Consider the following 12,914-nt stretch of genomic DNA (forward strand, 5'->3'; position numbering starts at 1 on the left):
AGCATCTTATGGGGCATAATCTATGGAGCAGCATATGGAGCATCTTATGGGGGCATAATCTAGGAAGCATCTTATGGGGACATAATCTATGGAGCAGCATATGGGGCATAATCTATGGAGCATCTTATGGGGGCATAATCTATGTAGTATTTTATGGGGCAGCATATGGGGCATAATCTATGGAGCATTTTATGGGGCAGCATATGGGGCATAATCTATGGAGCATATTATGGGGCATAATCTATGGAGCACAATCTATGGAGCATCTTATTGGGGCATAATCTATGGAGCATTTTATAGAGCAGGATATGGGGCATAATCTATGAAAAATTTTATGGGGCATAATCTATGGAACATCTTATGGGGCCATAACCTTTATGGAGCATCTTATGGGGCCATTTCTAACCTTTGTGCAGCATTATATTATGGGGTGTATTTTGTATGGAGCATCTTATGGGGTCATCATGAGCTGTATGAAGCAATATATGGGGCTCCTGATTCACTAAGAATATTCAAAAACATTTAACCTACTGATGTCTCAATGAATTTTACTTTTATTGGTATCTATTTTTATTTTTGAAATTTACCAGTAGCTGCTGCATTTTCCACCCTAGGATAATACTCGAGTCAACAAGTTTTCCCAGTTTTTTGTGGCAAAATTTGGGGGGTTGGCTTATACTCGGGTCGGCTTATACATGAGTATATACGGTAAGTGGTTATATTATACTGTAAGTAATCCATATATTTATGTCTACTCCTTATGCATTTTCATGCCCTATTCTATATCTAATATCTATGTTTTCACTTAATTATATTTATATTTTTCTGCTGATACACTATACATTCCCCATTTGATATATTCTCATAGAGACTTATGTTACCGATTTGGATCTATACTGGGATTGTATAAACAATACTTAATGTTCCTATTTGTTGTTATTTTTTATATTTATAAACAATATGGAAGCACACTGTGACACTAGTCACTTCTCACGGCCAAGCCGTAACTCAGGATAGTCAAGGATTCCAAGGTCAGAAACTAGGAGGGTATGTCATAAATAGAAGGAAGAGATAAAAGTGTAGTCAGGTAACGTTTTATGGTCAGAATACCAGGAGGATAGCGGATCAGAGCAGAAGGGGTTAAGTAAATGGATGGTCAGAACAACGAATGATCAAGGACAGGCAAAGAAAGATCAACATACAGAATGCAAGTCACAAAAAGGACAAACTACACTTGGCTGAATGTACATCTCGCAGAGGTCTGGGAGAGACAGCTCAGTCAAGTAGCCTGGCAATCAGCTGCGATAATCAACACCTGGAGTCAGCCAGTGACTCCCAGTCTCAGGTTGGACAGATAAACTGTCAATCAACACACTGTCAGCTCAGCAAGCCCCTGCACTAGACTGGATGACTGAGCTGTCAATCAAAGCACTGAATACTTCAGCACTGACAACTTCTGTAACAGATTAGATGGCCGAGCTGTCATTAGCTGCATCCCAGTCCCAAACACACTGAGGGGTGGAACCATGACACACACTGTGTGCACGCGCCTGTCGGTGCAGTCTGGGGCTGGAGCTCCAGTCATGTGACTGGGCCCACCCTCACATGACCCACATGGGTGGGCCTGACTGCGGTCCATGTGCACGCATAGGATGTGCCCTCCACACATCAGAGTGCAGACATGGATGTGCACTCCCAGACACACCTCAGATTGATACCACTGGCGATTGTCTGGGTGGTGCAACGTAATGAAGAATGTGTGAAAGTATCTTCAGAAAGTGACAGATCAGCAGATATGTATGTGGGTCGCCCTCGTACACTCAGGGCAGCGGGGTACTTGGTACCGGGCCGGTGTCAAGGCGGGAATGTGTCACAGCAGCGGTGACCCGGTCCGTGGCCCTGGGCGCCCAATATCAATGGCAGTGATGTTAATGGTGTTAAAGTTTGTTGGAATAGTTCGTGATGCCACCCGTGGTGTTTGGCAAGTAAGGTGTTGAGCCAACGCTGCATGCAGATCCGCTGGGACAGATGGTGTGGAGCAGCAGAGATGGTATAGCTCCCCACAGGTGGAGCTGTAGTCCCAGGGCAGAGTAGGTGCAATGGATGAGGAGAGGCGCAGAATGGTATGGAGGCTGGTACCCAGGTGTAGTGGTGCTGGAATAACTGGAGGACACCAGAGTATGCGGTTCCAAAGCTTTACTCACTGTTTGCAGTTCACACAACTGCCTGCCTCCTTACTGTGTTCTCCAGGTCAGGGCTCCAGCCAACCTCCAGGCAGGATAGGATTCTCCCTTCCACACTCCGCCAACATGTACCTTACTGAATGACTCCTCCAATGCGCCTTTAGGTGCGAAGCACTCCAGTACTTAGTTACCCTGGAATGCCTCTCTCTAGATGTTCCTAGTCTTTACTTGTATGATAGACAGCTGTAGCCTGCTTCGGGGACTCCTCACTGCGTCCCGGCTCTCTATTCAGTTGCTGTTGTGTCCCAAGTCTATGATGGGAGAAAGGCGTTAGCGGCTCACTACTCCTCCGGTGTCTGTTGCTGGACATAAAGATCCAATCAACCTTGGGGACCGGGCCCCGGCCTTTGCGCTCTCTGGACTGGAAGGGTTCTCTCTCTTTCTCAACCTGCTTCCCACCGTCTTCTAATCTCCTTCGCTCCGATCTGTTCTCTCTCTCTTATGGAAGGTTAGGTTATCAATCTTATCAGTCTCTTTCTCTGGTCTTTCTCATGCCAGCAGCCCAGATCACTGGTACCTGCTGCAGCACGTCCCTCAGACACCCATCTTCTTTCTTCTCTCTCCTCTAACCAACTAACTACTAACTTTCACTCTTCCCACTCTTTTGTATCATCTCTCTCCACCCGCCTCCCAGCACATCTCGTGTTACGAAGCAGGGTTCCACGAGGGGTGCTCTGCTAACCCCCCAGCCTGAAGCTGTTAGGTGGCCCAACTGAACTATCCTGTGTGTGGAATGCAGGTGTGGAGCGTGGTCTGGAGTTCCCACCCTACCTGGACGGTGGGGCATTACACCTTAGGAGAAGGTGCAGTACCTCTGTGGCGACTGAAGCCTCAGGGGCGCCACATATGCATGACCTGGACCACTTCATCGGTGAGGTGATTGGTACAACATGATGTGAATATATATTATCATCCTTCGTTCCTCCCCAAACACATGGGTAATTCATGATACTCATTTAATTATCAAGATCTGGCTTACCACCTAGTTCATATCAAATTTTTCTACAGTAAAAAGAAGTTTAATTTTAAATTGTGGTCTCCTTTCATAAACTTGTTAACATCTGCTCCTGGCGAACTAGGGTCATCGGTTACATGCAGCCCACATGGGCATACCTCCCCTACAACACAAGTCCACACACTCAGTCAGGACCCTCACTTTCACGCAGCGTGCTGGGGCACAGGAGACTAGTACCTCTCCCACGGATAACGTACCGTGCGCACGGTACACATGTGTTATTCTGTCTGAGGGAGCCCTAAAGCCTTGTGCACGTAAGAGGAAAACGTCAAATGATATATATTACTTTTGTGTGTTACAGGTTGGAAGTTTAAATGCTTGCTTTTTTGCTAAGAAAGGATTCCTAGTTGAACTTTATGAAGCAAGAGAAGGTAAGTATTTTTCTTTACAGTAAACATCTAATATATAAAGCTCAATGTGGATGTGTGTGTATGTATGTATGTGTATGTGCGGGATTGGCATCCGCACCGTCGCAACTACAGCCACAAAATTTTGCACAGTCACATGTCTGGACCCCGAGAGCATCATAGGCTATGTTGTGAGGTGAAATTTTAACCCCGCGCATTCCAATTCACCAAACAATTTTGCCCCTATCTACATAATGGGGAAAAAGTGAAAGGAAAAGTGTTGGAGGCAAATTGACAGCTGCCAGATGTGAACAAGGGGGACTGAAAAAATGAGAGCGATGGGCCAAAGAGTATGTACCGTACAGTTGCTAAGGTGGGGCCCTGACATGGGATACTCACCACACACGGAGATATGAACACACACACAAAATGCGCCACACACTACCACGTGGTTCAACACATATACCACCCTCAGCGCACATTTCACCACACATACACCAACCTCGCCACATAAAAGTCGAAACACAAAAGTCGCCACTCAAAACTCGCCTTGCTGTCCCAGAGATGTTTAAAAGATGAAAAATGAGCTGTGGTTGGTTGCTATCAGCAACAGTTTTCTTTGTAGACAGTTGTGGTAACTGAGGCCTATTATTCTTATAATTTCTATCCTTATCCTTCTGTAAAGCTGGAAATAACACAATTTATTACTGTGCCAACGCAGACCATCCTCTGACACAGACTGCAGGGGGAGCCCAGTATAACACAGGATAGGATTAGATACACAGCTCAGCAGTCAGTATCACACAGGATAGGATTAGATACACGGCTCAGCAGTCAGTATCACACAGGAGAGGATTAGATACACAGCTCAGCAGTCAGTATCACACTGGATAGGATTAGATACACAGATCAGCAGTCAGTATCACACAGGAGAGGAATAGACACATGGCTCAGCAGGCAGTATCACACAGGATAGGATTAGATACACATTCAGCAGTCAGTATCACACAGGATAGGATTAGATACACGGCTCAGCAGACAGTATCACACAGAATAGGAATAGATACACGGCTCAGCAGACAGTATCACACAGGATAGGATTAGATATGCAGCTCAGCACACAGTATCACACAGAATAGTATTAGATACACGGCTCAGCAAACAGTATCACACAGAATAGGATTAGATACATGGTTCAGCAGTCAGTATCACACCGGACAGGATTAGATGCACGGTTTTTATGTGCAATATAATCATTATAATTTGTTATAACTAACCACAGTTGGTTACTATGCCCAGGCAACGCCGGACTCTTCAGCTAGTAAAGCTATATTTGCCAATCAATGCACCATGCATAATGTTAGTATATGTTACTGCAATACCATTTAGCAGTGCCTGATTATTTTGGGATCTTGGGTTATATTCGCACATTGCAGATTTATTGAAAAAAGTTTTACAACTCTCTCATTCATATCAATAAGGCTTGCAGAAATGTACATGCTTGCTGCAAAAGCAACCCTTATCCATTTGAATAGATGGAATTTCTAATCACAGAAATGTTTTCAACATAACTATTGTACTCCTAGAGTACAAAAGGTGACAGCGATAGAAAAAAATGATAGACCACATTCAATGATGATAAGTCTTCTGTAAATGTATTTCAGCTTTATTTTAGCAGTATTTTCTTCCGATGCACAAACAGAACAGTTGTAGTTTTCCTTTTAACCCCTTCACTACCAAGGGTGGTTTGCACGTTAACTACCGGGCCAATTTTTACAATTCCGACCACTGTACCTTTATGAGGTCATAACTCTGGAACGCTTCCATGGATCCCGGTGATTCTGACATTGTTTTCTCGTGACATATTGTACTTCATGTTAGTGGTAAAATTGCATTCAAATAACTTGCGTTTATTTGTGAAAAAAACGGAAATTTGGCAAAAATTTTGAAAATTTCACAATTTTCCAACTTTGAATTTTTATGCCCTTAAATCACAGCGATACGGCACACAAAAAACTTAATACATAACATTTCCCGCATGTTTACTTTACATCAGCACAGTTTTGGAACCAAAATTTTTTTTTGTTAGGAAGTTATAAGGGTTAAAAATTGACCAGCGATTTCTCATTTTTGCAACACCATTTTATTTTTAGGGACCACTTCACATTTGAAGCCACTTTGAGGGGTCTATATGATAGAAAATACCCAAAAGTGACACCATTCTAAAAACTGCACCCCTTAAGGTGCTTAAAACCACATTCAAGAAGTTTATTAACCCTTTAGGTGCGTCACAGGAATTTTTTGAATATTAAAAAAAAAATGAACATTTAACTTTTTTTCACAAAAAAAATACTTCAGGTTCAATTTTCTTTATTTTACCAAGGGTAACAGGAGAAATTGGACTGCAAGACTTATTGTGCAATTTGTCCTGAGTACGCTGATACCTGATATGTGGGGGGGAACCACTGTTTCGGCGCATGGCAGAGCTCAGAATGGAAGGAGCGCCGTTTGACTTTTTCAATGCAAAATTGGCTGGAATTCAGATCGGACGCCATGTCACATTTGGCGAGCCCCTGATGTACCTAAACAGTGGAAACCCCCCCAAGTGACCCCATTTTGGAAACTAGACCCCCCAAGGAACTTATCTAGATATGTGGTGAGAACTTTGAACCCACAAGGGCTTCACAGAAGTTTATAACGTACAGCGGTACAATTAAAAAATCATATTTTTTCCACAAAAATGATCTTTTCACCCCCAATTTTTATTTTTCCAAGGGTAACAGGACCCTAAAAGTTATTGTGCAATTTGTCCTGAGTACGCTGATACCCCATATGTGGGTGTAAATGACTATTTGGGCGCATAGCAGAGCTCAGAAGGGAAGCAGCGCCATTTGACGTTTTTGGCTAGAATTGAGATCGGACACCATGTCGCGATTGGAAAACCCCTGATGTACCAAAACAGTGGAAACCCCCCACAAATGACACCATTTTGGAATCTAGACCCCCCAAGGAACTTATCTAGATGTGTGGTGAGAACTTTGAACCCCCAAGGGCTTCACAGAAGTTTATAACGTACAGCAGTACAATTAAAAAATCATGTTTTTTCCACAAAAATGATCTTTTCACCCTCAATTCTTATTTTTCCAAAAGTAACAGGACCCTAAAAGATATTGTGCAATTTATCCTGAGTACGCTGATACCCCACATGTGGGGGTAAACCACTATTTGGGCGTATGGCAGAGCTCGGAAGGGAAGCAGCGCCATTTGACGTTTTTGGCTGGAATTGAGATCGGACACCATGTCGCGTTAGGAAAGCCCCTGATGTACCAAAACAGTAGAAACCCCCCACATATGACACCATTTTGGAAACTAGACCCCCCAAGGAACTTATCTAGATGTGTGGTGAGCACTTTGAACCCCCCAGTGCTTCACTGAAGTTTATAACGTCCGGGCGTGAAAATAAAAAAATCGTATTTTTTCCACAAACATGATCTTTTAGTCCCCATTTTTTTATTTTCCCAAGGGTAACAGGAGAAATTGGACCCCAAAAGTTGTTGTCCAATTTGTCCTGAGTACGCTGTTACCTCATATGTGGGAGAAAACTACTGTATGGGCACACGTCGGGGCTCGGAAGGGAAGTAGTGACGTTTTGGAATGCAGACTTTGATGGAATGGTCTGCGGGTGTCATGTTGCGTTTGGAGAGCCCCTGATGTACCTAAATAGTGGAAACCCCCCACAAGTGACCCCATTTTGGAAACTAGACCCCCTAATGAACTTATCTAGATGTGTGGTGAGCACTTTGAACCCCCCAGTGCTTCACAGAAGTTTATAACGACCGGGCGTGAAAATAAAAATATCGTATTTTTTCAACAAACATCATCTTTTAGTCCCCATTTTTTTTATTTTCCCAAGGGTAACAGGAGAAATTGGACCCCAAAAGTTGTTGTCCAATTTGTCCTGAGTACGCTGATACCTCATATGTGGGAGAAAACTACTGTATGGGCACACGTCGGGGCTTGGAAGGGAAGTAGTGACGTTTTGGAATGCAGACTTTGATGGATTGGTATGCGGGTGTCATATGCGTTTGGAGAGCCCCTAATGTACCTAAACTATTGAAACTCCCCACAAGTGACCCCATTTTGGAAACTAGACCCCCCACCGAGCTTATCTAGATGTGTGGAGAGCACTTTGAACCCCCAAGTGCTTCACAGAAGTTTATAACGCCTGGGCGTGAAAATAAAAAAAACATTTTTTTCCGCAAAATTATATTTTTGCCCCCAATTTTTTATTTTCCTAAGGGTAACAGGAGAAATTGGACCCCAAAAGTTGTTTTGTAATTTGTCCTGAGTAGGCTGATACCCTACATGTGGGGGTAAAACACTGTTTGGGCACATGGCAGAGCTTGGAAGGGAAGGAGCACCATTTGACTTTTTCAACGCAGAATTGGCTGGAATTGAGATCAGACGCCATGTTGCCTTTGGAGAGCACCTGATGTGCCCAAACAGTGGAAACCCCCAATTATAACTCCAACCCGAACCTCAACACACCCCTAACCCTAATCTGAGCCCTAGCCCTAACCCTAGCCCTAACCCTAGCCCTAACCCTAACCCTAACCCTAACCCTAGCCCTAACCCTAGCCATAACCCTAGCCCTAACCCTAACCCTAGCCCTAACCCTACCCTAACCCTAACCCTAGCGGGAAAATGGAAATAAATACATTTTCTTTTAGTTTTATTATTTTTCCCTAACTAAGGGGGTGATAACGGGGGGTTTGATTTACGATTTATGGCGGTTTTTATGTTTGGCGGCTGTCGCACGCTAAAAGACGCTTTTTATTGTAAAAATAGTTTTTGCATCACCACATATTGTGAGCTATAATTTTTCCGTATTTTGACCCACCAAGTCATGTGAGGTCTTATTTTTTGCGGGACGAGTTGACGTTTTTATTGGTACCATTTTCGGGCACGTGACATTTTTTGATCGCTTTTTATTCCGATTTTTGGGACGCAGAATGAACAAAAACCAGCGTTTCATGAATTTCTTTTGGGGGGGTGCGTTTACACCGTTTCGCGTGCGGTAAAATTGATAAAGCAGTTTTATTCTTCGGGTCAGTACGATTACAGCGATGCCTCATTTATGTCGTTTTTTTATGTTTTGTCGGTTTTTTGCAATGAAAACTATTTTATATAAAAAATAATTATTTTTGTATCGCTTTATTCTGCGAGCTATAACTTTTTTATTTTTTTGCGGATGATGCTGTATGGTGGATCATTTTTTGCGGGACAAGATGACGTTTTCAGCGGTACCATGCATATTTATATGCGTCTTTTTGATCGCACGTTATTGCACTTTTTGTTCGGTGGTATGATAATAAATCATTATTTTTTGCTTCGTTTTTTATTTTTATTTTTTAAGGGGTTCGCTAAAGGGGTTAACTAATGGGACAGTTTTATAGGGCAGGTCATTACGGACGCGGCGATACCAAATATGTGTACTTTTATTGTTTTTGTTTTTTTTTATTTTGAAAAAATGGATTTATTGGGGAATTTTTTTTTTTTTTTTACTGATTTATTTAGCGATTTTTTTAAAATTATTTTTAACACTTTTTTTTTTTTTTTTTACTTTATTACCTTGTCCCAGGTGGGACATCACTGTCCTGTGACAGATCGCTGATCTGTCACATCACAGATCACTGTGACAGATCAGCGATCTGTCACAGGCACTGCTGCAGACTTCCTCATGCCTGCGCTTTGCAGGCACTGAGGAAGCCAGCTTCCTCAGGCCCCCGAAGGCCCCCGTCGCCATCTTGGATCCGGGGGCCTGTAGGGAAAGAGCCCCCCGCAGCAGCGCTGCACATTGCGCTGCCGTGGGGGGCTCAGGGAAGCACGGAGGGAGCCCCCTCCCTGCCGATGCTTCCCTTTAACCCCCGGTACACCGTTTGATCGCGGTGTGCAAGGGGTTAACGTGTCGGGGGCGGTCCGTGACCGCCCTTGACACATTGTGCCGGGTGTCAGCTATGATAATTAGCTGACACTCGGCCGCGATCAGCGGCGCTCACCACGTGGGCGCCGCTGATCTCGATGACATAATATTCCGTCCATGGTAATTAGGTCCATGGTCACATGGACGGAATATTACGTCAATTGTAGGTAAGGGGTTAACATCATTAGGCCTCATTCAGACTTATCTTTCACGTACATGTTGTATCTGTTTTCCATAGCTAGAACATGTCCTCATTATAGTTTATGGGGCTGTTCACATGTCAATGATGTGTCCACAACATCATCTCATAGATTTTAGTCTTTGGATCCATAAAAATAACACAGATCCCATGAATGTGCAATCTGTGTGCTGTCCATTTTTAACATTTTGGTATACTGGAGAAATTTAGTACCGTATATACTCGATTATAAGCCGAGATTTTCAGTCCATTTTTTAAGGCTGAAAGTGCCTCTCTCGGCTTATACTCGAGTCATATACCGGGGTCGGCAGGGGAAGGGGAGCGGGGGGTGTCAGAGATCATACTCACCCCCTCCTGGCACGGTCTCTGCAGCCCCCCTGCCATCTTCCATGGTCTTGGCACCCCAGCGCTTCCTGCGTTCAGCGTTCACGTGGTACTACTCATTAAAGTCATGAATATGCGCATATTATAACGAGTGGTACCACGTGACCGCTGAAACCTGGAAGAGCTGCTGTGCCAAGACCATGGAAGAAACAGGGGGGCTACAGAGACCGTGCGCCAGGAGGGGGTGAGTATGACGGGGAGGACGGGGAGCAGTGTAATATTCACCTGCCCCCTTCCACTGACGCGCATCGCTCTGTCCTCCGTGTTCTCTGACTGTGACGTTCAGGTCAGAGGGGTGCGATCACTTAGTCAGTGCGCACCCTCTGCTGAATGTCACTGCAGAGATCCGGGAGACTGAGTGGCGCGTGGCGATGGAACGGGGACAGGTGAATATCGCCAGTGCTAGGGACCTGAGCCAGCAGTGACCCGGCACCTGGCCCCCATAGCGGGCCGGTGTCCCCTCCTGCTCAGGACACCAGCACCTGGCCCCCAGCGACGAAAGGTGAGTATGTCATTTTTTTTAAATTGCAGCATATGGGTCATATATATATCTATGGAGCATCTTCTTGGGCCGCCATTAACCCTTGTGCAGCATTTTATGGGGGTATATATCTATGGAGCATCTTCTTGGGCCACCAATAACCCTTGTGCAGCATTTTGTGGGGGGTATTTTATCTATGGAGCATCTTCTTGGGCCACCATGAACCCAAAAAACAATGACTACCCCAGTAAGCCAATGCGAAATGCGCATTGGGGCTGCGTCTTCTGGGATTCTTAGAAAGGAACTATGGGTAAGAGCAGTCATTGTTTTTTGGCATTTGGTTTGTATATGTAGTAATAGCCATTGTTAGTATGGGTAGCTATTGGAGGATGTTGGGAGAGATCATGCATTTTGCTGTTAACCTTTGAGATGCCAGTATCCCCAGCTTGCAATAAGGCACTTGCACTTTATGCTGTAATTGAAATATATTTATTATATTGATTGCCTACCCACCTCTTAATGTTCTATTAAGGTTCAGATTACATATCTGTTTGCTTCTCCATCCCCTTAGTTGATTACCTTGTTGTCTTTTGTGATATTATAGTAATGTGTACTTTATGTGCCTTTTTTCATATAATAAAATATATATTTTTCATGGATTTTTTTGGATTTGCACTCTATGTTCTTGTGTATACTTGTAGGGAAGTGGACTGACCTATGGACCTGTCTGCAGCAGGAAGGTAAATGTACAATGTGCCATAAAAGTGCTTGACGTGGACTGCTGTATATGTATGTGGGGAGACAGCTGGAGACAGTAGAGGATGGTAAGATACTGGGTTTTGCCACTAGGGGAAACCAAGAACAACAGGAAAAGAAGACGGTGTAGTACTGTAGTTTGGCTACAAGATAGAAGCAGGGAGCAGAGAGGAAAGGGCTTACCAACAGCTTAAGGCTACAAAACCGCAGAGTCATGGGGGGCGAAGTTACAGGAGCTCTAGAGGGGAATTTCCAGGGAGGGGAATAAATAGTGGTAGAGAGTTCCAGAAGCAGACCAGTCCAGGAGGAGGAGCTCAGGAGAAGAAGAGATGGAAGGGAGAGACGGACAGAAGAGGAAGCTCTGGAAGGGACTGAGGAGAAAGACGGTCAGGGGGGTGGCCCTGACAGGAGAGCCGCGGACAGAGAAAGCCTGGGGGTACCAGATGGATGGACTCGGGCAGGGTAAGCGCTGTGGCCATGAGCCTAATGGCAGCCACAGTGAAAGAACTGCGAGTGACGTCACTATAAGAGGAAAGAGAAGAAAAGTGAAAGGTACCCAGGCCTGTGCGTTGAAGGAGTTGTGCAGCTGCTGTGTGGTGCTGTGTGCAGCTGCTGTGTGTTGCTGCGTGCCGCTGCTGTGTGGTGCTGCGGTCGTCGAGAGGACGGCCAATAAAGAGGACCTGTTGAATGCACATCAGTCTCTGTCTCAAGTCTGTTTGTGGCGGCAAAAAAGGGATCACCCCCCAGTCGGCACACGTACCTACATACTATGCTGTAGTGAGTGTCCATTTGGATATTTCCCTGGTCCTTCTATTGTCAGGCAGAGGACCTGTTTTTGAAATGCATTGAAAACGTATTCTGTTCTAATATGTATGTATGCTAGAACAGAAAGTCTGTAGTAAGAGGGAATGGCCCAGCTGGCAGATGCCAGGTCCACGTCACTTTCATTTGGCAGTTAGTATGTCGTTGGTGACTTTAGTCAGGGTAGTTTCAGTGAAATGGTGGGGTCTGAAGCCAGATTGTAAGCAGTCAAAAAGGAAGCAAGAGGAGAGGTGGGAGAACAGTTTAAAATGGACATGTTGTTCCAGTAATTTGGAGGCATAGGGAAGAAATTATATGGGGCAATAGCTAGACACAGAGGATGGGTCAAGGGTGTGCTTTTTGAGGATGCGTGTTATCGAGGTATGTTTCAAGCAGGTATACATATCAAAAAAGTCCAACAATTAAATTACCACCTCCTGATGAAGAAACCTGAGTAGTCTCGAAAGCTTGCAATGCGTTACCATCTTTTCAGTTAGCCATTAAAAGGTATCAACCACTGAGGACTCTCAATTCTAAATATTCTTCCACCTCCAAGCAATCATTATGTATCATGCCCTGCCATACATTATGCAGAGAAAAAAAGGCATAGGCAAATCAATAAACTATTAAAATCAATAATTTATTTAACATAAACAATTATAAAAATAAGACAAGGGAATTTCACAAAAATGCTGGGGGTAAAAA

At 44.3% G+C, this 12,914-nt stretch overlaps 1 protein-coding gene across 2 annotated transcripts in view; it reads left to right on the top strand.

The window, feature by feature from the left end:
- The window catches only part of KMO (kynurenine 3-monooxygenase), a 509,384-nt gene that overhangs the window by 41,065 nt on the left and 455,405 nt on the right, over window positions 1-12,914 (top strand). For both annotated transcript variants that reach the window (XM_073585735.1, XM_073585736.1), the window contains exon 2: window positions 3,560-3,629. In XM_073585735.1, coding sequence (XP_073441836.1) covers window positions 3,560-3,629 — 70 coding nt within the window. The remainder of the gene's footprint in view (window positions 1-3,559; window positions 3,630-12,914) is intronic.

This window comes from Dendrobates tinctorius, unplaced genomic scaffold (genome assembly GCF_039654945.1).
Source record: "Dendrobates tinctorius isolate UK_male_01 unplaced genomic scaffold, ASM3965494v1 ptg000087l, whole genome shotgun sequence".
In the NCBI taxonomy this organism is placed as follows: Eukaryota; Metazoa; Chordata; class Amphibia; order Anura; family Dendrobatidae; genus Dendrobates; species Dendrobates tinctorius.